Source organism: Vicugna pacos, chromosome 13 (assembly GCF_048564905.1).
Source record: "Vicugna pacos chromosome 13, VicPac4, whole genome shotgun sequence".
Taxonomy (NCBI): Eukaryota; Metazoa; Chordata; class Mammalia; order Artiodactyla; family Camelidae; genus Vicugna; species Vicugna pacos.
Window position 1 is genome coordinate 64,772,957 of NC_132999.1, and position 27,621 is coordinate 64,800,577.

Consider the following 27,621-nt stretch of genomic DNA (forward strand, 5'->3'; position numbering starts at 1 on the left):
TTCAAAGCTGAATATTTAGGAAATGCAGAGAGAGTTGTGGAGAAAAGCCAGCGTAAAGTGCTGGGTGTGGACTGACCAGAGGGGAGAGGGGCCCTTTCCAGTTCAGACCCTCTGGCCAAAGGTGAGTTCCGGGGAGAAATGCTGGGAAGGTCGCAAGGCAAAGTGGCCAGCAGCCTCTCCCACCAGCCACTGCAGCCCCTTCCCTGTACTGACGCGGTGGGTCCTATCGGGACACTGGGGCTGCTGCAACCAGACAGGAGGCACAGTGCTTCGGGGAAGACGTGAAACAGAAATAAGGAATCACAGATGCACAAAAAGGAAAAAAAAAAAAGAGGCAAATCTCTGCCTTCGCAGCTGCTCTCTGCTCAGAGAGTTATGCATTCAGAGTGCCCCTTTTTTTCTAAGTCTTATTACCGCCTGTAACCGTGGCATCTGCCTCACCTTTACCTGGCAATCTGAAACCAAACACAAACATTATTCTGGGAACAGTCATTTTAAAAGGAAACCCCTTCACCTTTAAAAGCCCAGCTGGGCCTCCAGCTAGATGCTCAGCTGTCTCAGAACTGAAAGGTGATGCCCCCACACACCACTTCTGTCCCCTCCCAACCAGACCCCGGGCTTCTGTGGAGGAGGAAAAACCTGAACCTTCCTTCTGGATTCACTCCTGTCCGCCCTTGGCCCCTCATTTTTTTTTTTTTTCAGGGCAGAAACAGAGCAGGGAAAAGTGGGGCTGGTTTTCCCTGAAAACACATCTCTCTGCCTCTCTGCCCTCCCTACAGCTGGTGGGGACACTTGCTGATGACATCCTGTGTAACATGCCGCGTCCCTCCGATGCTCACGGAGCGGGGAGCGTCTCCAGCCACCGTCCAGGCCAGAAAGTTTCTGCCTGGCTTGCATATTTGGACTGCCGTCCAGCTCAGCTCTGTCAAATATATTCAGCCATATTGGGACCGCGTCTTGATTTTCTTGGCTTCAATTCAAAGGCAAGTGCTCTACACACTAGCAAATGGACACCAGAAGCCCAATTTCCCCCTCTCACTGGCGAGCAAATTGAGTTTATTTTAATGGCATCCAGGCTGTTGATTTGTTTAAATCAGTTAAACGACCGAAGTGGTATTGTTTTTTCTGCTTGTTAAAGACAGTTATGTCTCCCATTTGTCAGTGTGTCTCGGGGCATTCAGCCCCTCAATGACTGAGGAGGGACTTCCCCTGGGGCGCCCGTGGCCACTGCAGCTGTCCACTGGCTCACGGCCTCAGGAGCAAATGGATGCTCTCCGGGCGTATGAGGAGCAGAGACTAAGGCCGTGCTCACAGCTAGGATGAAACGGAAGCACATCCATCCCCGCAGGTCCTGTGCTGGACGAGGCAACTGGTAAATGGATCACGCAGCAGACATGGGGCGAGGGCAGAAGCAGAGTGCCACCTGCTCTCCTGAGCGAATTAGAGGGAAATGATGCTCACTGAGATTTGAAAGACACCCTCCACCCACTGCTTCCAGTCACTGGCACATCTGCATCCTTGAACGTGTTTTCCTTTTAATAAAGGATGGCTGAGCTCTCACTTCCCCAAGTCTGCAGACCTTTGATGGGGATCCTGGGATGCAGGTCAGCTCATTTGCATTGCCTGATCCCTGGAGCCCCGGCTCCCTGCCTCCCTCCCTCCCGTCTTCCTGATGCTGGTCGGAGGTCCCAGCAATGGACGCACTTAAAGAGCAGCCAGGAAACTTAGCAGCAGGTGAATGACTCCACAGAGACATTTCTGGAGGCTGGAGGCAAGTGACCTGGGTGAGGTGCTGGGTCCAGCCTGGGCCCCATCCCCCCTGGGCTAGAGCCCTTCCCAAGCCAGGTGCCCTCCCTCCTGTGTCTTGGGACCTCTGTGATGTGTGTGACTTCCGTAGAGTGTTCAAGGGATCCCGGACACAGGAGACCCCAGCAGGCATGCAGACAGGCGCCAGCAGGAGCAGAATGCGCTGCGCTGAGAGGCAGGACGTCCCTGAAAAGGGGACTGCCTCAGGGTCCCTGCTTCCTCAGGTTTGGTCTGACAGCCTGAGAGCCTGGGGGCTGGGAGACCTTCAAATCCACATCAGGGGAGTAGAACCCCTGCCCGCCACCAGAGCAGAGCTCAGCCCGTGTCCTCTGAAGGTGAGGGCAGGGTTTCCCCCGGGCACTGCCCACATTTGGGACTGACAGTTGTTTTGGGGGCCACCCTGTGCACCGTGAGATAATGTTCAGCATCATCACGCCCACCAGAGGACAGTGGCACCCCCTCCCCAGGGTGACAACTAAAGATGCCGCCAGACACGGCTGAGTGGGTAAAACTGCCCTGGCTCAGAGCTGCTGGGCTGGGAGCAGGGCCCCACGCACACATAGTCAGCCTGGCCGGAGCCCGTCTTCTGCCTCCGTAAATTCCGTGAGTTCCGTGCGTCCCCGCTCCAGTGACGGGGCCCTTTGGAGCGTCTTGCCTTGCTGCAGGCACGCGAGCACACGCTTTGGGACTGTCTTCTCCCCCCGCGGGTGGCTTCTTCTGCAGGAAGTCCCTGCAGAGGTCGGCTGGACTCGGTCTGTCCACAAAGGCACAACCGGCAGCCCCAGCCTGCTCTTGCGGGCGCTTGTGGTCCCGGGTACAGTGTTGTGGGACAGTCCCCGTGAGCACCGGCTCAGCCACAAACCCAGGGCCTGGGCCTGGAAGCCTTTCCTTCAGCTTGAAATGGGGAAGAACTGGTTTGCAAACAGTGAAGATCCAGAGAGGGAATCTCGGGGTCTGTGAACCACGACACGGACACGAACGTGCACACGCGTAGAGCAGGCTGGGGTGATGTCATCACAAAACAAACAAGCAGCATTTCAGAAAATGTCACTTCGAGGTCACGGCCTGAACTAATGGTGATTCTTGTCTCTCTTCTTCTTTTTTTTCATATTACGTTTTTTTTTAATAGCAACATCAGAGTACTAAATACACACAGCAAAGTTGATGTAGGTGCCATTTACAGTGCTTTCCAAATTACACAGCTTTGAAATACAGAAACAGCTTAAAAAATCCGGAATAAAAGTTCACCTGCATGGGGATCACACCCAGCGCCCCTCCCCACCCCCTCCCCCTCCCCAATTATTATTAACATGATTATGATGTGCCTTTAAAGGAAAAAACACAACAGAGAACTACAGTCATTCACCTCCTTCAGGAAGATGAGATATAAATGTGTCTACAAGGGACGGCGCTGGCACAGACGTGCGGATCACACGTGAACAGAGAGGCATCTGCTTTTCCGTGGAAAAATAACGAGTGACCCATGTCAAAGTGTAAATAAACAGCTAACAGTTTATGGTATCAGGAAATAATTTAGGGAAAGCAAACTAAGCACAGTGTAAGTGTACGTGAGTGGGGGAGGGGGAAAGAAAGTCCTCAGATGCTCCACTTAATGCCTGCGAGATCGGGCCGCTGTGGCCCTCACCGTGTGGCTCCTGGTCCTGTGGCTCAGGTTCAGTTTGTGAGCTGTCTAGTCCCAGGGCTGAGCGGGGGAGGAGGAGGGGGAAGTGGACCCTTGTTCACACGTGTGTAATCAGACCGGTGAAGCCAAGTGTCGTTCAAACACACCAGGGATGTCGGAATGCAAGTAGATCCTGACCCTCAGCTAGATGCCCCACATGAAAAATCCAGCTAAGAGTTTGCATGTTTCTCTGAGTCTTCTGTTCATCCCAACCCAACACCCAGATGTGCCCCGGGACCCACAACTGATGATGTGAAGACAGACCTTCCAAAGGGTCGGCTGCCTTTTCCACTCAATCCTAGCGACACTCTAGTGGCCAGACAAGACGTTCACTGTGACAAGTGAAAGGGGCAAAGATGCGTTCACACGCTAGTTGGGCCTCCTGTTTCTAAAATGCACGTTGGAGCCAGACGTGCCAAGTGTGTTTACCACGGCGAGACCTCCGTAAGCCGCCCCACTAGCTCAGCCTGTAATGAGCAGTTTCCACTGCAGTAGATAATAATTGAAGGGCTTCAGCTGTTCCCCTTCCGTTCGGTGATTGATATTCTCGAAATGTTTTGCAGTCTACATTTACTCCTTTTGAAAAAAATGTGAAAGATTTTGAAAATATAATCAACGCATGGTCTGAAGCTTCCTCCCAGGTCCTCTCTGGGTTTAACTCACGTTCGAGGTTTTAACGCACATTCAGTAACATATGTAGAGGGAGACGGAAAATCAATGAATCTCTTGTCGATCCATTTATCAGTCATGAGTTAAGGAAGCTTGATCAACAAGGTCATTAAAGGTCAGGTGAGGCTTGGCTGTTGTTAAGTTTTTCCTTTAAGTAATTTTAACTGAAGTTAACTGTGTTCTGGGCTCCAGCCCCCACCATCTGGCTTCTCCGAGCAAAGAAAGAGGACGAAATTATTCAAGTGGGGGCTGCTAGGGAAAAAAAGGGAAATTTAAAGAACCCCACGAAACTCTCTCGCTTTTCAGAGAACAGTTATCTGGAACCCAAAACTGATTACAGCATTTCCCCCGAATCTCATTATTTTGTTCCAAACTGTTGCAAGTTCCTGCACCTCCTCCCCCTTCCACTGGCGAATGTCTCAAGGGGCAGCAGCACTGTGGATGGGCTGGTCTTCCCGCCAAGCGGCTCCGGGGAGCGTCTCTGCAACGTCTGCTGACCCTCAAGCCCTTCCTTGCCATCTTGGGCTGGGAATTCATCTTTAAGGATCGACTCTATGGTCAGCTGACTGACAGCCAACTTGACTAAAGCACCTTCACCCCTCTAGCTTCAGAGGAAGCCACCCAAATGCATGTGCAAAGCAAACGAACAAAAATAATAGAAAAAAAATGTGTGTGTAGTCACAGCAGTTTGGTTCCAGGAGAGCATGGCCACAGGTGGGCTCTGCCATGGAAGCTGACTTTCCAAAGCCAGCCACCCACCCCCATCCCTGTCCTCGAGGCCCCTGACTGGGAGTGTGGCTGTGCACGCTTGACGAAGTGGCACAATGCTTAACAGCACCGTGGACAGCTCTCCTTCCCGGAACGTTCATGTTCACCTGCCGCAAGTTCATCAAGGGGAAAACGCTCACGTTGCTTTGTAGACCTCCAGTTGTCAGCAGTCACGACACTCATGTTAGAAACTGCATGAGCGTGAGGGAGGGGTGATACAGAGTGGAGCGCCAGCCCAAACTCGGCCTTGGAGGCAGAGGGGGAGAGGTTTTGTCCAGTGGCGGCCGTGGTTACACAAAACCTCGTGGAGGACAATGCTACAGGTTCACTGCTCTACTGTTATGTGGGTTTCAGCAAACTGAGACTTCAGCCAAACCCTCTCTTCTATTCCAACTAGTCTCCCAAAGGTTGGAAATTGGAGGCTAGTGCGGGGGGGGTGGTCACAATGGCTTTGGACGTGTCCTTTTTGGCCTGGTATCATGGAAGAGTGGAGAAGGATGGTGTGGCTCTCTTGGGAGAGGGGGGCATCAGTCCAGGAGGCTGGCACAATGGTGTTTGCCCTTGCAGTTTCCTACACAGTGATTTTTTTTTTAGTTAGTTTGGTTTTTTTGTGGGGGAGGGGAGATGATTAGGTTTATATATTTGTTTATTTAATGGCGGTGATAGGGATTGAACCCAGGACCTCGTGCTTGCTAAGCACACACTCTACCACTGAGCTGTACCCTCCCCTTTCCTGTGTAATGATTTGAAACAACTGTCTTGAGGGTCCTCAAAGGGTCCCCCATCTTGCACTTTTAGTGGCAACCAGTCTTCAGGGTAAATGATGATTCCAAAAAAATAAGCTACTTCGGACGGCACAGTGCTCCGCTTTCTCCCATGGCCAAAGTTCTCCCCACTGTTCTGGAGGCAGTAACTTAACACAATTCAGGAAGACTGGCAGTAACTGACCGTTCACCAGTCCAAAAGCTGTGAGCATCAGCACTGAAGAGCGGGCTGCAGACTCAGAATTCAGACAAAACCTGGCCAGTGGGGACAGCGGAGTTTGTGTCCACGTAAGAATGAAGCCTCTGGGGAGTTATTTGATGTTGCAAATATTTGGGTGTTGATTTTAAAAAAAAAAACCAGGTCTCCAGAGGATTCTATTTTAAGAGAGAGACCACCTAGGACGGAACTCACTAACTTTATAAAGGAGGATTTCCTACAGCCTCATTCTCTCTGTGTCCGTTCCTGCGACGCATCACACAGCAGCTGTTTTACTGTGAGAATCAAGGTGTGGGCAAGAGCTAATTCAGCCCCAGGGCCTGTCTGAGCAGCATTCTTGGCTTATTATGTTAACGTATGTAATTCATACCATCCGTGGTCCACATGTGTTCTGATTCCAGCCTACACGGAGGAGAGCGTAGCCATGTACCACTCACTGACCCCTCCCCCATTACCCTCCACCCCCCACCCCGAAGTGCTTATAAACCTTTGTGTCCCAGATGGCAGGGCCGGCCCAGTTTATACCAGCCTCTTAAGCTGAGGCTGTCCTATATCTGACTAAGATTTATGGATTCATTCAGAACGACTCTCCAGATTCTACGCACAGTAACTCTTCGGGAATTTCGCAGGGAATCCATCAAGTGGGAAAAGCAGTGGTGTCCCTGGAAGGATTTATTTTGGCATTCCAGCTCCAGTGTGGACACATGTTATAACCCAGGGGGCCATTCTCTTTGGTCGCCTTTACAGTGGGCATGGGGTGCACGTTTACAGTGGGTGTGGGGACCTGTTGCTGTCGTGGTGTCGGGAAATCTGTGGAGAGAAGTCCCTTGCCCCCACTCCCCACTATCCAGACACTACTGCCTTCAAGAGCCCACACGAGCATCTCGCCTCCTGCTCCTTGTCCTTGTACACTCTTGGCCCCACTGTGCACATAGCTTGCTCGTCGGTGCAGCCTAGGTGTCCAACCTCCCCAACCAAAGTGAAGCAGGATGGAGAGGGCACGTGAGAGCCCCCGGAGGCTGGCTGCCCTGGCAGCGCTGATGAAGGGCGGGTGCCACCCCCGGCCCTTTGGCGTAAAGAGAGGTTGTGCCTGGAGATGCCTCCTCCCAGGTTTACAGGCTCACGTGGTGACCGATGTGAACTCTGGAGTCTGGCCAGAGTGGGCGTGCCAGCTGAGACCTTTCTAGCCTCCTTCGCCATCCAAAGAAGCTCAATCTTTCTGCTCGTTTAATGGTTGGGATGATCTATAAATACTGATGATTCTGTGCCTACGTCTCAGTGTACCTCATGCCTTACCTTCCAATGCAAACTTGAAACCCCAAAACGCAAAACTGCACCCAACCACGCCCCACACTTTTGAGAATGAAGGGCTGGGAGCGTATTTCAAAATGCCAATCGATCACTGACGGCCTCGATGGAAATCCCGAGAATCATGCCGAGTGTAACGCACGCACAAATCTTGGCTCAGAATGGGCAAGGAAGAGCAAGTCGGGAAGAACCATCAAAGATTCTCAGATGGTGAGAGCTTGGCTCAGTGATGTGGGCTGTGTGCTATTTACACTGGAAAACAAATAAAATGCTCAAAAAAAACAGTATGGCACAGCAAATTGACAAACTGTACCAAAGCAACCGCTCCAGAATTGCATGAATCACAGCATGTTTGGGAATCACTGTTTCCTTCAAAGCAGATGCTGTTTAAGACGTACGCTGCTGAGTATGATCAGTGTTGAGGCTGAACTTTGGAAAACGCAGCTGCCTTCTCTTACGAGGAGGGACGACTCTCCCCGGGGCCCCCAGTGTCCTGCGAGCTCCCTCTGTCCTTGAAGCCCCCTGTCCTCCCTGAGAGCTGGTTGACCTGATGGTGACTTGACAACACAGGGATGAGCATGGGGAGGGGACCTGGGGAGTGACAGCGGTCCGGGAAGACAGCAAGTTCACCGTCAGGGTGACACACCTCAGTGTGCCCCCCCCGCCTCCACTGCAGTACCACTCTTGGCTAGAACGGCTGAGGGGTTTGGTGGGAGACCAGCTGGAAGAGGCTGTGATGACTGGGACGACTTTTTCCTTGGCACTGCGTCTTTATCCGGGAAACGAGGGTGAGGCTTTCTGGCTCCCTTCACCCCCAGACCCACCTTCAGGAAGCAAGTGGCGATTCCCTAGCCAGAGACGGTGGGGAGAGGAAGACACACGACCACTCCCACCTCTCGCTGTGCCTCTCCCATCGCCCTGCGCTCCTGCCTTCCCGTCACTTACCCCGCTGCCTGCTGCTATTCTGTTCACTTCTGTGCCAACGGTCTGCCTCCTCCTGGAGTAGAGAGGCAGGGCCCACACGGCGGGACTGTGTCCATCTTCCTCCTCGCCGTTTCACCAACACAGCAGAAGCGCAACAAGGCTTTGCTGAGTCACAGATGGGGAGCCGGGAAGAGACACCGCTCTTCTCCTTGCGAATGGGAGTGGATGGCCCTGGGCTCACGACAGGACTCACAGCTCTTAGTAACTTCTCCCACCGTGGCTTGCGCAATGGCTCCATGGAAGAGGCAGGGAAAGACAGCCCAGTGGGGTGTGGAGACTCACTTGGGCTGGGATCTCCCCATACGGCCCAAGAAAAGGTGTGTACTGGCGCCATATTGAAGTGAAGACCCTGAGGAGACCCAGCCTGACCATGAAAGGGCTGCAGGTGCCAGCCCTGAACCTCAGCCCTGGGGCTGCTTTCTTCCAAGAGAAGCCTCATGAGCGACTGATGATACTGGACCACAGGGGAGGAGAAGCAAAAGAGATGGGATAGCTCCACGGGCAACGGAGTCAAAGGGAGACCATGCAAGGCGAAGGGTCAACTTCCCATTATGTTTGTTTCATAGCCTAACACAGGGGGGCGGACATCCACACGAAAGTTCCTGAATCCAGTGCCTGCAAGGAAGGTTCTGACTGATGCTGAAACGTGGCTAAGAAGAAGAAACATTTCTGAGATGAAAGAGTGCTTGACGGCTGCAAGATCACAGCAGTGGCTGCTGACTTCCTGGGGGGCAACTCCAGAGAGCTGGTGGGGTTTGCCGAGGAGTCTAGGTTTCTAGGTTTAAAATGCTCACGAAGGACTGAGATGAATGTCTGGGAGCTGAAGCCAACACAAGGGGCCACCCAACCTCAGACCAGAAACACTTTGGAGGAAACGTGGCTTCCCAAGTGGCCCCTCTTCGGACCCTGCTGGACTCTGATTTTGGCAGAAAACGCTCAGGGAGCCTTCGTGGCCCTGCCTCAAGCATCCTCCCCTCGGCACTCAGAACCTGTAAACAAAGTAATGACACCCTTCACTTCAACCAGACGACAGTGGCACCATGTGGGTGAAGACTGGATGCAACCGAGCCTAGAGGTGGACTCCACCACGCGGTGGGTTCCCGAAAGCCAAGCCCAGTCGTTGCGAAAGTTTTCAGGGTCTGCAGGGAAGAGCCGGCGGCCCAGGACGGCGGGGCTTCAGGGCCACTGAGGGCATGAGATGGAGGCAGACGGGAATCTGGGACCTCACCGGATGACGTGGCCCTTTGGGCACCATTCCTGAGGGAGAAAAGGGCAGAAGCAAGGTAAGGACCGAGCCCTGGAGGCTAAGAAGGCTCAAACCTTTGACGGAACAGGGCAGGGCTGCCGATGGACTCTGAAATCCAAAGAGCCAAGGAAAGGGAACACTGAGCAACGCAGGACGTCGCCCACGGCTGCGGAAGGGCGCCCGCGTTTGGACACGTGCGCGGGGGCCCGATTCAGGAAGAAAGCCTGTGCTGCTGCCGCTGTGGGGTTGGAGAGGAAGTCCGTGGCCCGTTCACTTGCACTTTTTATCTCCTTGCACAGAGATGACGTTTCCAGGTAACCGTTAAAAAAATAAAATAAAACACCTCTACGCTCCCTCCCTCAATCGTCACGATATGGGAGGCTTCCCCTAAACGGATGTTTTGTTCTGACAGGTGTGAGCACAGTGCTGGACTACTGGGGGGGACAGGCCGGCGACGGCTGGTGGCTGCACACGTGCCTCCAAGCTCTGCCCTGAGCGCCTGTCGAAGGGGCTGTTGGGGTGCAAAGAGGGGGTTGTTACTTCAAACTTCCTTTGAAAGCTTGGCGTCACCTGCAGCTCTGGAGAGTTCAGGCATCCCAGGGCCGCCTGAGCTCTGGGGCGGGTGCTGAGCTGCGTCCCCACCAGGAATCCTGGGTGCTGCCGTGGGTGGACGGGCAGACCCCCTGCCATCACCTCCTCTCAGCGCGTCAGACACAGAGCGGCCGCTCCCGGCGCCCCGTCGGCTGCTGCCGGCCCTGCCTCGGTGCTCACGTCGAGCTGCACCCGCCTGAGTAAGGAGAGCCCCCCTCCAGCGGGAGAGCGACCGGTGGAAGATGAGAGGGATGAGCTGCGTAACCGGCAGAGAGACGGCCACCACGGAGCGCTGCACAGGTGAGTCGGGAATCTGGGGACCAAATGGCTACGTTTGCGGCATCTTGTTTGATGTGTCAGAGTTTGGGTGGCGGGAGGGAGCACAAAGGAAACCAAGAAACCACCTTTCCCACAGGAGCAGCCTCACCAATTCAGGTCTTCACAGGGCGGTGGGACCCCGGCGGGCATCGCTTTGCCCTTCCCTATTTCAGAAAGTACAAAAGCCAACTTTTCAAACACATTTCAGGTCAGCAGCCTGGCCAGTAAGCAGATGAGAGGTCAGCTCCCTGCCTGATGACCTTTAACCTTTAACCTGGCCTACAGCATCTCACCCAATTGGTTCTCGCACCTACTGGTGAAACCGCTCATAGGAGGCCAGGCACGTGGCATCTGGGGTCCCCAGGCGGACATGCCCTCTGTCTGAAGGGGCAGCGTGGGGTCTAGATGGGCCCCCCATCCCTTAAAGCACCCCCACCGACCACATGATGGGGGCTGGGACACCTGGGTGAGGTGGGGGCCCTGAGGGAGTGTCTGTGATGAAGTGTGTGTGTGGTTGGGATTCTCTGTAACAAGACGCCGGTCTGTGCCCCGATGTCCCCCAGGTGGCTCCACCGTGGGATTCTTGACGGCAAAGCACAAACGCTGGCCAACGGGAGCCGACAAGAGACAGCGTCGTTGCTACCCCTCCACCGTGGGTCAAAGTCGCTCTTGGGCTCAAGAAGGAGCAGGCAACCTCGGAGCGCCCGGTGCGGAGAAGAGCCCAGAACACGCCCGCCCAGCCCCGTCCCCGCCCGGGGCCCGGCGTCCGGCCGCAGACCCACGGCGCCCTCGTCCGCGGCTCAGCGCTGCCCTGACGAGCACACACACGGCACCAGGCTGCAGGCCTTTAATTTTTGGAACTGGAACATTTTCTTTAATCCGGTCTAGGCTCGTATAACACAAGGATGGCCAGGAGCCCACCACCCACCCTCCCAATGTGGCGCTCAGGCCAGCTGGTGAGCGGCCGGCCACACAAGGGCGCACATGGCTGTCAGGTAGCTTCTTCAAACAGGTAAATGGAAAAAGGTCATATTTATGTGTCTATCTATTATATGTATATATATGTATGTATATAAAACCATGGCGTTCTTCGTTCTGGCCCAAGATGACACTTCAGCACACCTCTGGCGCCACCCAGCAGGCACCCAGCACGTGCGGACCTTGCCAGGTCAGGGTCGCCGCGTGCGGGTCGGGGCCGCCCGGGACGGGTGGCGGCGGGGCGCCAGGTCACCAGAAGGAGTATGCTCACGGGTGGAGCTCCGTGTCCAATGTCTGCGGATGTGTGTGCGTACGTGTGTGTGTGTGTGCACGTGTGCGAGTCTGCAGAGTAGAAAACACCAGTTCATTCTATGCGTACTAAGCATGTTCAATAAATCTGATTTCGTAACTGAGAACACATTTTCTTTTTTTTTAAAAAGGAACATTGAAGATCTTCAAAAATTGCTACAGTACAAAAAAGGGGTGTGTGTGTGTGTGTGTGTGTATTTATATATTTATATATGTATAGTAACCAGAAACAGCGACTCTGGCGGAAGAGATTCTCGCTCCTGCTTTCTGTACGACGTCTCCTCGCGGCTCGCGTGGCTGCAGCTCTGTCCCCAAGTCCTTCGGGTCAGTACATGGCACATAATGGTATTATTGGCACGGGTTCAGAATCAAAGTACAAATCCCAGCGTCCAGCGCGACCTCCTTCCTGTCCCTTCCCTCCGCCTCCAGGTCCTTCCTTCCCTCGCGGGTCTGCTTCCTGCTCCCCGAAGCAGCTCTGGGAGAAGGCCGTTCCCATAGGCAACAGCATCTTTATAAAAATATATTTGGCCTACAGCGTCCTGCTCTGCGAGTTCCCCACCGGCAAACAGAGGTGGTGGGCGCAGGGACCCTCCCCTTACATAGTTTAGTTTTAGGTTTTGTGGGGGGGGGTTTGTAATTTTTGATTTATTTTTTTTTACAGGTTCACCAACGGAATCCTGTGTGGAGAGAAAACAAGAAGAGATTAAAAGGCAGCAGGCCAGGGGCAGGGCATCTCGGCAGCCTCCCGAGCCTCCAGGGCGGGGCCCCTGCCCCTGGCTACGGACACCCGAGAGTCCCGGGGACACCCAAGGCTGCCTCGCGGGGCCTGGGCACCGGGAGTCGGTGCGCACGCCAGGAATCCCGGGGGGAGTTGAGAGTTAATTACGGGGAAATTGGTGGAGGGGGGTCCCCCGCCTGTCCGAGATCGGGTGTGGGCTTCCCCAGAGGGGGCCAGACCACCCTACATTAACTGTTGAGGGGCAGGGACACTGCACCCCAGACCTGCAGGTGACTGAGCGCACCCAGCACCCTGCTTGCTCTGGCCGCCAAGGCACAGAGGGGGGCCGCCAGCTCCATCCCTGGGCTGCGGGAAGCAGTGGAGTCCACTTCAGTCCACTACACAGCTAGGAGCTCGCTGAGGCTGGAACTCAGGGGAGGTCAACGGACTTCATCAGAAAAGCCACCTCCTGGGTCTGCCCAGGGGCTGATCTTGCTGGAGAGAGAAAGAGACGGTGAACCACCGTGCACACAGCTCAGGTCAGCCGGCTGCAAAGAAGCTGGCGGCTCTCGCCCCACCTGGGGGGTGCCACTTCGGAAAATGGAGACCCCAAGTCTTCCTGCTGCAAGGAGAGACCCCAAGGACAGCGTCCCCCTGGGAGTCAGAGAGCTTCAGCCGTCCTGGGCAGGGCCAGGGGAGTCGGGACGCCTCCCAGCTCAGCCCCGAGGGGCGCTGGCTCCGAGGGGCGCTGGCTCCAAGACGCAGCTCTGTGATGAGGGTGGGGCAGGGTGTCTCTCTGCTGTCACTCAGAGTGCCCACCCGCGCCCCTACAACTCCCGGAAATCAGGACCCTCAAAGGTGTGAGGAGGAATGATGGTGCATCCTCCTTCCACACAGACTAGGGGGTAGGTGCCTTCTCCTGAAGCAGAGAAGCCCCCTGGGTGCTCCTTGGTAGGACTTCAGGCTGAAGGGCACCCGGGTGTGGGGCACACCTGCAGGGGTGGTGGGAGCAGCGTCCCGGTCAGCACCGTCTCTGGCATCTTCTCCAAGAGCCTTGGTGGCCGAAGACCAGGGTAGGGGTGACGGCACCCATTCCCTCTCTAGGACCCCTCCCCGTCTGGATGACGAAGGCAGAGTCACCTTGACTTCCTCCTACATCCAAACGATGCCCGTTTGGGCAACTCTGGGAGGCCTCAAATAGAGCTTCTAATCACCTCCTGTGGGGCGGCCCGCCCTGCTGTGGGCAGGGGTGTCACCGGGTGGAATGGGACCGACATCCTGTCAGCTGTGTGCCGGACCGCCCTGGGCAGCTGCTCTCCAACCGTGCCCCGCCCCCGCCCCTCCTCCGCTCTCTGGGATTTGGGGTGGGGGGGGTTAGAAAGTGCAGTTGTTGAAATGAGAGAGGAACGTCCCTCTTGCATGTCTCTCTGCATTATAACCTTTTGAAAGTTAAAAAAAAAAAGTGGAGACAAATCCTCTGCGATCTCCCTGATACGAGGTCCCTGGAACTGTCAGATGCAGAGAGACGGAGGGCAGAGGGCTGGGTGAGGCGGATGCGGACACAATATGTCAGTCTGGGAAAGTGAGAAAAGTTCCGAGATGAACGATGGTGATGGTTTTCATAACAACTGTGACTGTATTTAATGCCACATAACTGCCCTGTTTAATGGTTCAAATGGTCAGTTTTTTGTTATGGACGTTCTATGACAATTTAAAAATTTAAAAAAATATTAAAAAATACAGGGACCCTAAAAGCTGGGTCTGGTGACCCTCCCCCCGTCCTGGTGGCCTAGGACCGTCTTGGGTTTAAGCGGCTGCCCGTTGCCCCAGGGTGACGGCTGCTCTCAGATGGGCCGGGGTTGGACCGCGAGTCACAGGGCCTCCTTCCCTAAGAAGGGGGCTTTCCTCGGAGAGCCGCCGCCGGTGGCTTCCTTCCCACCCTTTATTCCGACCTTACACAGACAGACCAAGGGAGGCGCTGCTTCTGTTCTGTCTCCTGGGCTCTTTTCTTACAGACGTTATCTGCCACTTTGTTACTTAAAAGTCTTGGCTGCCTCTGCCGCGGGCTCCCTGGATCCTCCAGGACGAGGTCCCACCACCTCCACCCCATCCCCCCCAGTTACACTTCCAACTCCCAGTTTCCTCCAGTGGACTCTTCGGTCAACAGTCAAGTACAAACCACAGCAGCAGAGTCTTCAACAGGAAAGTTATCAACCACAGGCCCCTAAAGGACAAGACTCACACTGCGTCTCCGACAGAAAGCTGTTACCCTGGCCGCGCGGCCAGCGAGAAGCCGCTCACACCCTGAGCTCCCAGTTTCCCAGCAGGCTTTCACTAAAAACAAAACCCCAAACCCTCTCACCTGCCTCTTTTTCTCTATAAAATAACCTCTCCTCTGTGCGTTGGACTTACCCGTGGCTTTTGTAGAGCCTGCTTGTTCCAAATTGCAATTCCTTTGCTGTTCTTGAATAAACCCACTTTTGCTGGTTTAACAAAACTAAACAAAACAAAAAAGCAGCCCCTGTACCCTGGCCTCAAAGCATAAATCTCTGGCCTCAAATTCCCCACATCCCTGCTGACCTCCCCTCCCAGGGAGGCCTTCGTGAATACTGCCTCCTCTCCTAAACGTGTTCTGTTTCATTTCTGTCCATCAGGGCATCCGGCTCTGTGACTCCTCGGGCACAGGGCGACTGGCACTGGTGCCATCTGCACGTGTGTACGTCACATGTCACCCCAGGTGTCGCGGGTGCCCGCCGGGTCCCCGTGGGTTTGCCCAGGTTGCAGCTGAGCCTGGCCCGGGAGGGAAATCCACGTGGAGTGAAGCTCAGAGAAGAGGCATCTGTACGAGAGGAGCTTTGTCCTCGGCATCCTTATCTGCCAGAAGTGCCTACAGGTGAAGTCACGTGGGAGGATGGAGGGCAGGGCTCTGGGCCACTCGGGGGCCAGCCTCTTCCAAACCTACCAGCATCTGCTTCTCCCCAGCGTCTCAGGATGGTGCCAGCTCTGCACCTTGAATTGCCATTTGAACAGCGGTGCTGGCTTCTTGTAGAGGGGCTGGTAGGTCACCTGCAAGGAGGAGGAGGCGACCCCGGCCACGCTCCAGGCCGCCAGTTCCTGCTGCCTGCACTCAGCTCATGGAGGCGGCTCGGGTTGTCCTGCTCCGGAGGCTCAGCGCGAGAGCCTCTCAGCCGGGCACTGACCCCAGGAGGGCTGGAGAGAGCGCGTCCTGCCTGGAGGAGGGCACCGGCGGCGGTGTGGACGCAAGATTCTGGGCCAGAACGGGAGGCTTCCGCTTCAGAGATCCGAGAGATGAGGACGTGGGATAAATTCTGACTTGGGAGAAACGAGTGCCCTCTGCTGCCTGGCGGGGGAGCCTCGGCTCCCTGGGCCCGCCGGGCTGCAAACCGCACGGGGTCCTGGGCTTGAAGGTCAGCGCCTGCTTGCGCAGAGCGAAGAGAACAGCAGGCAGACTGCGGTAGGGCCCAGAGTGCGGGAGCTGCGGCGAGTGCCCCGCACCCCGGGAAGGCTCCTTCCCCAGTGCTCTGCTCGGCGGCGCCGGTGCTCGGCGGCGCCGGTCCTCAGCCTGGGGAGAGAGGAGTTTCCAGAAGGGGCTGGATGTTGCTTTGAAGACAGCGTTCCTTTGAATTACAGAAGCTGGATATTCTGTTAATGTATTTTTTAGAACAACGCGGGAAGGCTCAGGTGCGTTTCTTGTGTTTTATTAGTTATGTCTCTGGTGTGTTTTTGAAGATAGTCACCACACGTGGTTCATTTCGCACTGGCTTCGGTGCAAGGGCTTTATGGCTTGCGAGGCTCGGCTCGGAATGATGTGGCCTTGGCCGGAGGCAAGATCTGAGCACTAATGAGGTTTTCTGAAGTTTACTTGCTAACATGAAAAATGACAGGAAATTAGCCCACGAGCCGATGGGAGGCATGGGTCCAAGGGCCCTTTCCTGGGAGCACCTTTTCTCATCCAGAGCATCCAATCGGGCCCCACCACGCAGGGGGTCTGGGGCTAGAGTCTGATGGAATCTATCGTAAGGGCTGAACCCAGGGAGACAGGCTTAACTGCTGCCCAGGCTGGGCTGTCTGCGTCCACGAGCCCTGGTCCTGCCGTCAACCTGCCGGCAGGGAAGCGGGCTCACTGGGGCGGGGCTCGGGTCCCCAGTGTGCCGGGGTCAGTATGAGCACGCAAGACGGGCGGTGGGTAACAAACAGCTATATCATCATTAAAAATGCATTTGGAGAGGCTTACCAGCCATGCAAGAGATAAATCTCTCCGCTGGCTCTTAAACCTTAATTAAAAGTTTTAGTATTAATTGCTATTTATTTAAGGGACAATAAGTGCATCAGAAAATCTGAGCCGTTCTCTGCTCCATCCTCACGTCCAGGCGTTGACTGCAGGAATCAGGGCTGCTTCAAGTCTGAACGCGTTCCCCCGGTGAATGATAAGCAGTCCGCCCGACGCTCAGGGACGGGATATGGAAACACTTATCGAGGACGGTCAGGGCTGCTGGCATGGCCCTCCTGGTCCGTGTCTGCGGGGGGGGGGAGGCGGAGAGAGCAGATGCTCTGAGTCCGTGGGCGCCGTGGCTGAGCGTGGTTGCGCTCGGAGCAAGTCCCATGTGTTCTGCTCGCCTCCCCACACCAGCCACCTGAGATCACGGCGACTCGGTCAAGCGCTGGGGACACAGGTATCCTCTCCTGAAGACGGGCCTGGTCCTGAAACAGCTCCTTGAGAGACTTGGGAAGTGTGGCCCAGACACCTCAAGGAGAAGTGGCCCCCGGGGCCCATCTGGGGTCACACACGAGGAGAGCCCACCCCAGTGTCCGTGGGTCTCTGGGGTCACACACACGGAGGGCCTGCCCCAGTGTTTGGGGGGTCCCTCTGTGCCCTGTGCTGCTAGAAAGGGAACTGGGCTTGAGACACGAAGGTCTTTGGAAGATGAGGAGGGAATAAAAGCATTTTCTCCCAATTTGATTTGCATTTAAAGTCAGAGCTGTGGCTCCCTGTCCGCTGGGGCTGAGGAGGTCCCCAGCCCAGGCTTTCGGACACGCAGGACCTGCCTCCCACCTGCGTGGCTCCCTGCCCTGTAGAGTCAGGCTGAAGGGCCCCCACGGGGATGCCAAAGTGGCTGGAAACCCGCCCTCATCTCCTACCACCCAACTCTCATCCCATCTGGGGCCAGGCCGGAGCTGGAACGGGGACAGAGGCATGGCCACAGGGGACTGCGATCAAGGCTCTTTGGACGGTGGGCAGAGCGGGGCCCAGAGCCAGGTGACCGGGGGACGTGTGGCCCCACCACTTACAACCTGACTGTAAACTCAGGCAGTCACTTCACCCCCCACGTCTCAGGCTCCTGTCTGTCAGATAGGATTGCCGAGAAGACTGAGTTTTGAGACGTCGAGAGTGCTCCAATGAGCTGCGGCTGGAACGTCCACAGGAGGGGACCGTGTGCCCCCGGCCCCCAGCCCGGCGGAGGCCTCCCCGGAGTGGAAGCACGTCCACCTCCAGGCCTGGGGGCCCGTGGGTCTCAGAGGAAGAGAGCGAGGTCTTTGATGGGCACGGCCAGCATCTCCCAGCTCCACGTCTGGTGTGTTTGTGCATTTTTGAAATCCTGACAGAGACGCTGGCGCCCCCGTGACCGCCCTGCCGAGGCCCCTCAGGACAGCAGGAGTTCTGCCACTAATAAGCAGGCCCCCCGCCGCCAGCCCAGCTGGGACTCCAGCGGGAGCCCTGTCCCCGGCCTTAACGAGGCCAGTCGCATCCAGGCAGACAAAGGTACGAGCTGCTGGCGGACGGGCCGCACCAGGGCATCTGGCCCTCGACTGCGGGGACAGACCTCCTCTTACAGCCTCAGCAAAGGCCTTTGGGCGGGAGGGGGACTCACTTTCCATCTGAATCTCATTAGGTTCCTTCACCCAGCGGCTACTCTGATCACTCAGTGGGCTCTACTGGCTTCGGGGCAGGAGGTGAGGGTGGGAGATGTGACTTGGAGCAAACAGGCCGCTCGTTAGGGCTGGGATTAGGACCTGATCATTCATTCCTACTTCTCAAAGCAGCTGGCTCCCCCGGCCCTGGCTAAGCGCTGTAAGCAGAGTCCCCTGGGGGTCACGAGTGCACCCCAAGAAGACGCCTCCCCCGCCCCGAGCCTTCCCCCGACTCTGACAATGACGTTCCCCCTGCAGCCCCCACATCAGAAGGTCAACAAAAGTAAGAAAGAACATTTTCAAATATCTGTAGCCCTAGAAATTGGTTTCCTGCTGGTAGAAGGGACCTGACGTCACGTTCAGGAGGAAGCTCTGGGGAGGGAAGATGCTGTCTGTGGATGAGCGAGACGAGCGTCCTCTGGAAACACAGCGTCAGAAAGGAAAACACAGAGCCCTGGCCGCAGCCACTGCCTGTGCGTGCGGGACGCGCAGCCCCGGGGCCGGGACGCTCTCCCCCCAGCAGCCCGACGTTCGGGAGGCTCAGCTCAGAAGAAAGCAATTTACCGTTAGCATTAAAGTCAATATCACTGAAAGCAAACCGAATGTTCCCACCCAGCAGAGCATGGAAAATTCAGAGCGTTCTGGTGCCGGTCTCCGGCTGCAAATTAGTAGATGCCTCAGCTCTTCACTTCCCTCCTTTATCATCTTCTTTCTTATCTCTTATTTTTATATTTCAAAATTGTATTTTAATTCTGCTCTGTGCCCTCCCCGCCCCCCGCCCCGTAAAGACACGTGATGGAGGCCCGGCCTGGCGTCCGCCCGCGGCGCCGCGGCCCTGTCTCCTCTTGTCGTGGAAACAGGAGCTGCGCTTGGAGCTCGCTTGGAGAACTGGGGTCCCCGGCGCTGCAGGGGAGCGGCACCCGCAGAACGACCGGGTGCCGAGTGGGGGCTCGAGGGTGTCCATCGGTCCCTTCCAGGGGGACCCGGGGGCATTTCTCATGAGTGCAGCAGAGAGACCACAAGCCCAGCCCTCTGGCTGGCAACCAGGGCGGTGATGCCCTCAGAATTCTACCTGCCACATCCGGAAGGGAGGCGGGGTGAGGGGGTGGAGGGAAGGTCAGGCAAAGGGACAATTAATCAAGGTCCCAGAAAAAGAGGTACTTACCATGAAACAGACACATGGCGTCTGCCCTGCCCCCAGGAGGTAAAAAAGACTTCGGCCAGTCAGCAGGAGATTTCAAACCACTTCTCAGACACAAAGGCCACAGGAATAAGATGCCGGTCAGAAGAGGAGGGTCTGCAGCAGGCAGAAAGGCGGGCTGGCACGTGCTGGCACCCGGCACCCCACCAGCCGGCCGGCTTGGGCCCGCCCCCGAAGACTGGCTTCTTAGGAGGAGGGTGTCGCTCTGGGCAGGGCGTGCGCTGCGCACGCGCGAGGTCCTGGGTTCAGTCCCCAGGACCTCCGTTAAACAAACAGACAAGCCTAGTTACCCCCTCCCCTACCGATAAGGAAAAGGACCCTGGCTTCTCGGGTAGAGGGGAGCCCCAGGGAGGTGATGCTCGGCCCGGCCCCGCTGGCCTCCCCGCCCGGAGCCGGCCGGTGTTCCCTCCCGCCCTGTCCCCGGAGGTCACACAGCCTGAGGCGTCCGTGCAAGGCGGAATCTGGTGCTGAGGCCCATGGTGGTGCCATCTCCAGGTTTTAGTTTTTGACTTGCAGGATGAGAGCCAGGCTCAGCGTCTCTGCCTCCACCCGCTTCACTGCATGTTATAGGGAGGGCGGGGCCTGGCGCCTAAAATGCCGCCCCCGCCCCGGTGTTTCAACCCTTTGAGACTGAGCTGCCACTTCCCAAGGCCGGCGAGAGCCAACAGAGCATCACCTTCAAACAGAAAGCAAGAACCTGTTCCGCCCGGGGTTCCCACGCCAGCCAGCTGTGCGCGCCCTGCCCGCGGCCAGGGGCGGAGGGTGAGGGCTGTGACACCCCGAGACCCACCCGCCCCTCTTCCCCCAAAGGCGGAAGCGCTGGCCGGCCGGGGCTGGCACCCAAACGGGCACACACACGTCAAGGTGACGGTCTGAGAATCCGTGCACACACGGCCCTTGGCGAGGCTGGGATGCAGCCCACGAGCTCCCCAAACGTCGCTGAGTGGAAGCCATGGTATTTAGAAGGACCATCCTGAGGTTTCTGCTGCCCCCTTCTCCTCTGGGGAGGGGGCATCTCAGACAGAGAACACGGCGGAGTCCGGCTGTAAGTAAGTATTAAAGGAGCTCCCACTCGCTCTCGGGGACAGGACAAGGCGACATCAACTCCGGGAACAGCCCCTGCATCTCCTGGACGTGGGTGCAGGGCGGAGCCCCTCAGGGCACTGGGGCAGCGTCCCGGCTTCCCCACTGCTGACCGTGGGCCCTCAAGTCCACCCGGGGTCCTGCTCATTTCTTCCTAAGATTTTTAAGTTGTGGGATAAATTTTTTTTTATTATTATTTACAAAATGCTGCATGAGTGAGGGCTCACTCAAAAAAAAAAAAACTAGTTTATTGCTGTTTAATCTAATTCTGGATGAACCTTCAGAAGTGACTCAAGGGTTTCTTGCACACCCCCGGGGCAGTGAGAGGCGTGTCTTCTTTGAGGGATTGTGTATGATTAATAAAAAAGGGCACTTAACAACCAGGAGTCGGGCTGGTGTTTGATATTTTCGCTAGATTTGCTGCCGACATTTTATTGATGGGGGTTCAGAGATGCTGGTGGGGGTGGGGCGATCAACACTCGTGGGTATCTGGGGAGCTCGAGACTGCGAGGCTGGCTTTGGACTCTGGGCAGTGAGACTTGCTCAGCCTCCGAGACGTGGGACCCAGGAGCGCGCAGGACAGTCGGCGCGTAGCCAGGTGCCGGGGTCTGGACTGGACCCCGACCGCGGCCGCGGCCCCTCCCTGGAGGGCAACAACAACACCTGCTTGCGTCTGCCCCGCCCCTCTCGCCTCCCCCCTCCCGGCCGCCTGCACGTGCGAGGGCCGCCGGCAGGACGGGAAGGCCGCCTCACCCCGAGCACAGCCCGGCACCCCCAGGAGCGGGCGGCGACCGCGCCCGGCTGGCGCCTGTGCTTACCGGTTCCCGTTGAACGTGGATTTGTACTCCCCGGTCGGGCGCAGCGTCTCGTCGGTGTACACGGGCACGGACGCCCGGACACACTCGTGCGAGCACTGGAGGGTCTCGTTGTAGGCCGTGAAGATGTCCAGGCTGCTGGGCACGCGGGCGGGCGTGAAGTCCGTCAGGTTCTGGCAGCTCTCCTCCTGCTGGGCGGCCTTCCGCTGGTGGCCGTTCCTGCGCGCGTTCCCGCTCTGGGCACAGCTGGGCCGGAGAGACGTCGCGGTGGGCGGCGGGCGGGCGCCGGCACCCACAGCCAACGCCAGCGCTTAAAGCGGTGGGACCGTCCCCTCCAGGCATTAATTATCCATCATTTAGTATTAAACGGTAATTCCCAGCCTCTTCAGAAAGATGGACCACAATCAAGCAATCAGCGCTCTCTTTTTATTTTTTTAAGAAAATTCGAATTTTAAATGTGGTCATTATTGCAGGCAGGATTCTGAGGTAAGTGGCTGAGCTGTGTTATGGGGGAGCTGAGGCCTCCTCCGGCCACAGGATGTCAGCCGGACAGGGGAACTGATTACGCTTCCCCAGGAGCGTCTGAATGGGATGGACACCAAGGCAGGGGCCCGTGGGGAAGCCTTTGTGCCCCGGTTTGAGTGGTCATCGCTCGCTGGGACTGGACCATGGAATTATCCTTGGGGAGAATTAGGGGGTGGGAACCCCGATCCTCAGCCCCTCCCCTGACCCTGCTCACAAGCTGGAAATGAGACCGGATCACTGGGTCTTGGAGAGAACTGTGCTGTGTGCCCCGTGGGCACCTGCCTCCATTCCCCGTTCTTCTGGGCCACAGAGGCTTCCAGACACTGCGCAGACCACACACGGGACCCCGCCCTTGTGGGCCAGGAGATCTGATGGAGAAGACACGTAGTGACCTCGCCAGCCCCCGGAGGTCACTTCTATGGCAAGTCCACAAGGATGGAGGGAGGTGTCCCCACGGAGGAGGGCAGGGAAGGGGAGATCCCAGGAGCCTCACTGGGGCACCAGCTCCCTCCCTCTCCCCCCTTCACGCTCAGAGCCTGTGCAGAGGGGGCTGTAAGGGGCGGGGGTCCACGAGCCCATCTCCCCGTAAGCCATTTCCATTCCCTGCCACGTCTTCCCAATGAGAGGAATCCTGGTTGCTGGCGGGACGCCTCGCCCACAAATGAAGGTGGGAAGACGGGTATGAAAGCCGGGGGCCCCTCAGCAAGAGCGTGGAACCCCCCCTACACCCTGGGGCGTCCTCCCTGAAGGAGTCTTGGCGGGCTTCCTGCAAACCCCAAATGCAGGACAACCAGGAGGAAGGCTGCCTGCCTGACACATAGCGAGACAGCCGCAAAGTGGGCCGCCTCCTTGGAGGGAGGGGCTTCCCCTCATGGAGCCGGCCGGGGGCACTGGGGCCACCGCGCACGCACGCGGCCCAGGGCCCCGGAGCCCCTTCCCCAGCCAGGCGGCCCTGCCCAAGACGCCCCGCCGGGGGCTGAGTGCCATCCACGCCGCCTGCCCCAGAAAACGCCCTGGGTCCCGAATTTGCTGGCCGCCATCAGGAGGCCACTTCCAGGCCTTTCCGGCTCGGCGTGAGGTCTGTTCCGGGGTGGTGCCCCCAGCCCCATCCTCTCTAATCCTGGAGACCAGCTTTCGCTCCCGTTTCCATGCTTCTCCGCTCCCCGGAGGCCCAGGGCGGCCCCTCCCCTCAGCCCGCCTGACCTCCTGTCTGGTCAGCGGGGGGTGGGGGGTGCTGGGTGTGTTACTCCACAAGGGCGGGTGGCTTCGATGCTAAAAGGAGCCGCGTTGCTGGAGGAGTGGCAGCAGGGAGGCGTGCGAGCAGCAGGGTCGCCCAGCAGAGCCCGGATTTTCCCAGGGGTGGCGCAGGTGTGTACACCCAGCAAGGCCAACCTCAAAGTAGGCCAATTTCCAGGAGGAAATGGGCAAAGACAGGCTGCCTGGAGCAAAGCAGTAACCTAGTTCGGCAGACCCAGAGCGGCCTCAAGAGGAAGGCAGGAGACAGAGAGGCTGGCGGGGACAGCCGGGGACAGCGAGGGGCAGGCACAGACCCCCCCCCCCCCGCCGCACCCCCGCACCCAGGCAGCTGGTGGGAAATAATGAAAAACGAGCTGGGAGGGTGACATTCAAAGGGCACTGGGATCTGAGAGACGGGCTCTGGGAACAGGACACCTGCTGCCGCCTGTGGGACTAAGTCAAGGGGCCCGGGCTCGCCACCGGAAGGAAGGGCCATGCCAGGCAGCGAGCCGCCCACCCGCCGGCCGAGCTGCCCAGGGCAAAGGTGAGGGGTCGAGCGTGGAATTCACCAGCAAACAGAAGCAACTCCCTGGGCTGTGCGCCGGAGCAGATTTGAAAAGCAGAGGCTCTTCTGTGTGCACTTCCCCAGGGACCCCCGTGGACCCCTGTTTCCAGGCCAGCAGGGCCGAGAAGCCTTACCAGTTTTTTAAGACAAGAGTTGTAATCAGAGCAGCTATGACCATGATGAGGGAGACGGTGATGGTGATGATCTGATGGACCGCCAAACCTGGAGACAGAGAAGCAGAGAGGGGAGCCATGAAACCAGGGGCACGAGATTCAGGGGCCCAGTTGGGAATGCTCTGAACACCAGTCCCCTCATGTGCCTGGTGTCCCAGCAGGGGACCCCAGTTGACAGGGCCACGTGTCCTTTCTTGCACCTGCCAAGCCCTTCACCTGGGACAGGTGGGCTCTGGTGGAGGCACTCCCCAAAGACCCATCACCCCGCCTTTCTCTCCTGCCCTGGGTAGGTCCTGTCCTGGAGTCTGAGCCCTGGGGCAGCTGGCCTGCAAGCAGGAGCAGGGTTTGGCCTGATCCAGGAGGAGCCAGGACAGCCCAGGATTTATTGGGAAGATGGGGAACACGTGGGTTGACACTCTCGGAGACTCAGGCACTTGGATCCCTGGGGAGTATCTTCCCCTTTTCAGAATTCTCTCCAAGAACCACACTGCCGGTTGAGGCTCTGGGGAATAAAAGATCCAGGCCCACAGCTGATGCTTCCCCAAGTCCCAGGGGAGCATCTGCAGCCTGGCCTTTGTCTCTGCTTTGTGTGTGTGTGTACATGGTGGGGAGGAGGCAGCAGGATGGGGACAGAAGGACCAGCCACTCCAGCAGCAGGACAGCCAGAGCCTGAGGGAGAGCAGCCTGTGAGCCCCACTGGAGGACCAGGATGGCAAGGACAGGAATTCTCTCCACACTGTCCCTTTGCCCCTTGCCCCTGCAGCATCATTGTCCACCAACCACAGATGTAGGGGGAGGGGGAGAAGACAGGCTGGTAACATTCCCCACCTCTGGTTCCCTCCCCAGCTAGGTCTCTCCGGACAACTCATCCATTACATCCTTCCTGGGACATGGACATTAAGGCTGAATCCGCTGGTCAGTGTGGGCCACCTGGAAGGTCCAGGGCCCTGAAGTTCTCTGCAGAGAACCCTGCAGGTGGCAGCAGCCCGCCCCACGCAAGTGTCAACTCCCCACGTCCTCCCACCTGGGTCACTTGAGCATCTGTCTCTCTCCACTCCCGGCATCCAAGTACAGAGGCCCACCCTTCGCACCCGAGGCCCCGGCGGGTCCTGGGGTGAGAACATCGCGTGTGCGTGGTCCAGCATGGAGGTTTTCAGGGTGTAAGAGTTTTCTGGTGCCTCCCATGAACACAGTGTCACAAACAGATGTTACCTCTCTACTGAAGAGGATCCTCGTGGGGGAATTGCTAATAAATGATTCAAAGTTGGCGTGACCAGAAAATGAGCTTTCTCTTCCTGGTGGCCTCACTTTTGGGCTATTTCTGCTTGTCCTGAGGCATTCCCTTCCTGAGCCAACAGGATAAGCTCCCCTGAAAAACTGGAGAAGATACATGAACGTCACGGGACTCCCTCCATTCATTCTTTAAGCCATTGATTCTATAATCATTTATTGAGCACCTGCTGCACGCAAGGCAGAGGCAGTTTTGACCAGCTTAGCCCTGGTGCCCGCTTTTAGGAGCAGCTGTGCTGGTGCCCATTGTTTAAAGTGGCAGCGTTCACTGTGGGTTCCGGCTTCCCATCCACCTGTGCCCAATCTGTGGCATGTGCTACAAATCTCTGAGCCAGCTTGCCTTCCCCCTAGGACTGCCAAATCAGCTTGCCAATGGGGCTGAAAGCGACTTATGCCGTAGGGACCACCCTCAATCTTACCAAGAAGGATGTGCCCACCAGCCTCAGGGATTGCTAGTTATTCACAAGCTTCTCTGAGACCCGACTCAGACTTTGTTGGGAGAGGGAGGTTGAAATGGATGCCCAGTCTAATGGACACCTGGGAAAGATGGCTGCTCAGTCTTTCCTCACCCTCCCTCCATCTACACAATCCCAGCCCAGTCAAGAGATGAACATGCTGTCATGAAGTCATGAAGAGTAGGTGCTCATCCTTTGTGCTTCCTGTGATGAGAAGGAGGCTGATGTTGGTGATGGTGGTGGTGATGATGGTGATGGTAGTGATGGTGGTGACGATGGCGACGATGGCGGTGACGATGGTGATGATGATGGTGGTGATGGCGGTGGTGCTCACGATGGTGGCAGTAATGATGATGATGATACTGATGATGGTGATGTTGATGGAAGTGGAATGATGATGATGGTGGCGATGGGGAAGATGCTGGCAATAGTGATAATGATTGTGATGGTGGTGATACCGAAGATGGTGATGATGATGGTGACTGTGATTATGATGATGCTGGTGGTGATAATGATGATGACGGGCATGCTCAACAAGCATTAGCAATCGTCAGGTGTGGGCTATCCGAATTATTCCCAGCAACGACCCTCAAAGGTAGATACTGTTGTCATAAATTACGGAAGTGAAAACCATCTGGGCAAGTTTGTGGAAATTCCTTGGATCACATAGAATCTTCTGGCTCAAAAAGCAGTTGTGTTATATGATTTTGAGCTCAGACTTTGTTCAACTCAGTTTTAACTTTGATCTGAGGTCCTCACTTTTTCCAAGGCAGAGGCTGGCAGGTCTACCCTCTACCTGCCTGGGGAGAACAAGCTTCTAAATTACAGAGGCTGGTACTTGAACCTCACTACTTCCTCCAGAGACAGACCCCTAAAAGAGAGCTCTGGGCCCATGAGCAAAGCCTCTCAGCCATCTTGGCAGGCCACATGCCAAACTTGATAGCAAGTACTGAATTTTTGTTTCTTGGGCTAAACCTGCCATCTTCTGGGCCAGGAGAATTCTCTGTGGAGGAGGGTGATGTAAGAAAGCACGCTGAGTGGCGCCAGCGACCAGGAGCAGGAGGGAGGGTTCAGCTGCAAGGCCAGGCCCAGCGGGAGGCACCGAGGGTCTTCGTACAGGAGCAGAGCACTCTGTCGTCCATCCCCCAGTGTCTGCAGGGCCAGAGGAGGCCGGGCCACCAGCGGGTTCTGACCTGCCATCTCGTTACCAAGGGAATCCTTCTGTTGGGGTGAGTGTCTGGTTACCAGGCTCTTCGGAAGGTCACCTTAAGGTGACCGGTCGTGTCTTGGACACCCGATTCCCTCCCACCCCCTCTGGGAGAGATGGGGAAGCACTGAGTCTCTTCTTCTGGTGGATGGAAGGATCTGAGGCCCAGAGGAGAAAATGTTTGGCTCACGGGAGCCCCCTCACCGAAAACCAGAAGAACAGAAGCCCTTTGCCAGAGGCTCTCATGCATCTTCGAGCCCCTTGTGAAAGAGCCAGACCTTCATCACCTTTACGTCCGCCCCAACCCCCAGCGCACGCTGCCGGACACAGCATCTTACAGCAGTAGCTACGTCACACGTTGTTAGCTCGGGAACTGAGAAGTAGAGAATAAAAAGCTAGGGGAACAGGAAGAAAGGTAACGGCATAATTCCAATGCCTGCCTTGTTCTGGAGACCCCCTCCTGCCTCCGTGTGAAATTTCTCCCTAGGACTTGCCAAATTCAAATTTGGAGGAAATGATACATGGGTTAATAACCAGCTAGGATCATCAGGGCGGAAATACAACAGTAACACCACGGTGATGCTCTCTGGAAAGATGTCGCTACGCCTGTCTTCACACACGTGATCAATTTAACCCGCTGCCCAGCCTGCAGAGCAAGGCGATGCTCTGCTCTGGAGTCCCGGGGACAATCAAGCATCCAACGCCAAATGAGCAAACCTGGTAATAAAGCCGGTTAGAGGCCACCTCCTTCCTGCTCCTCGCACACGTTGTTTGCAAAACAGT

General features: G+C 56.7%; 1 protein-coding gene across 1 annotated transcript in view; it reads right to left on the minus strand.

The window, feature by feature from the left end:
* Nucleotides 1-19,452: 19,452 nt before the first annotated feature.
* Nucleotides 19,453-27,621, minus strand: part of AJAP1 (adherens junctions associated protein 1) — a 103,042-nt gene continuing 94,873 nt past the window's right edge. Inside the window, exons 3-5 of the mRNA XM_072975863.1 lie at nucleotides 23,848-23,935; nucleotides 21,391-21,633; nucleotides 19,453-19,585 (exon numbers count right to left, since the gene is read on the minus strand). Coding sequence (XP_072831964.1) covers nucleotides 19,513-19,585; nucleotides 21,391-21,633; nucleotides 23,848-23,935 — 404 coding nt within the window. The 3' untranslated portion in view covers nucleotides 19,453-19,512. The remainder of the gene's footprint in view (nucleotides 19,586-21,390; nucleotides 21,634-23,847; nucleotides 23,936-27,621) is intronic.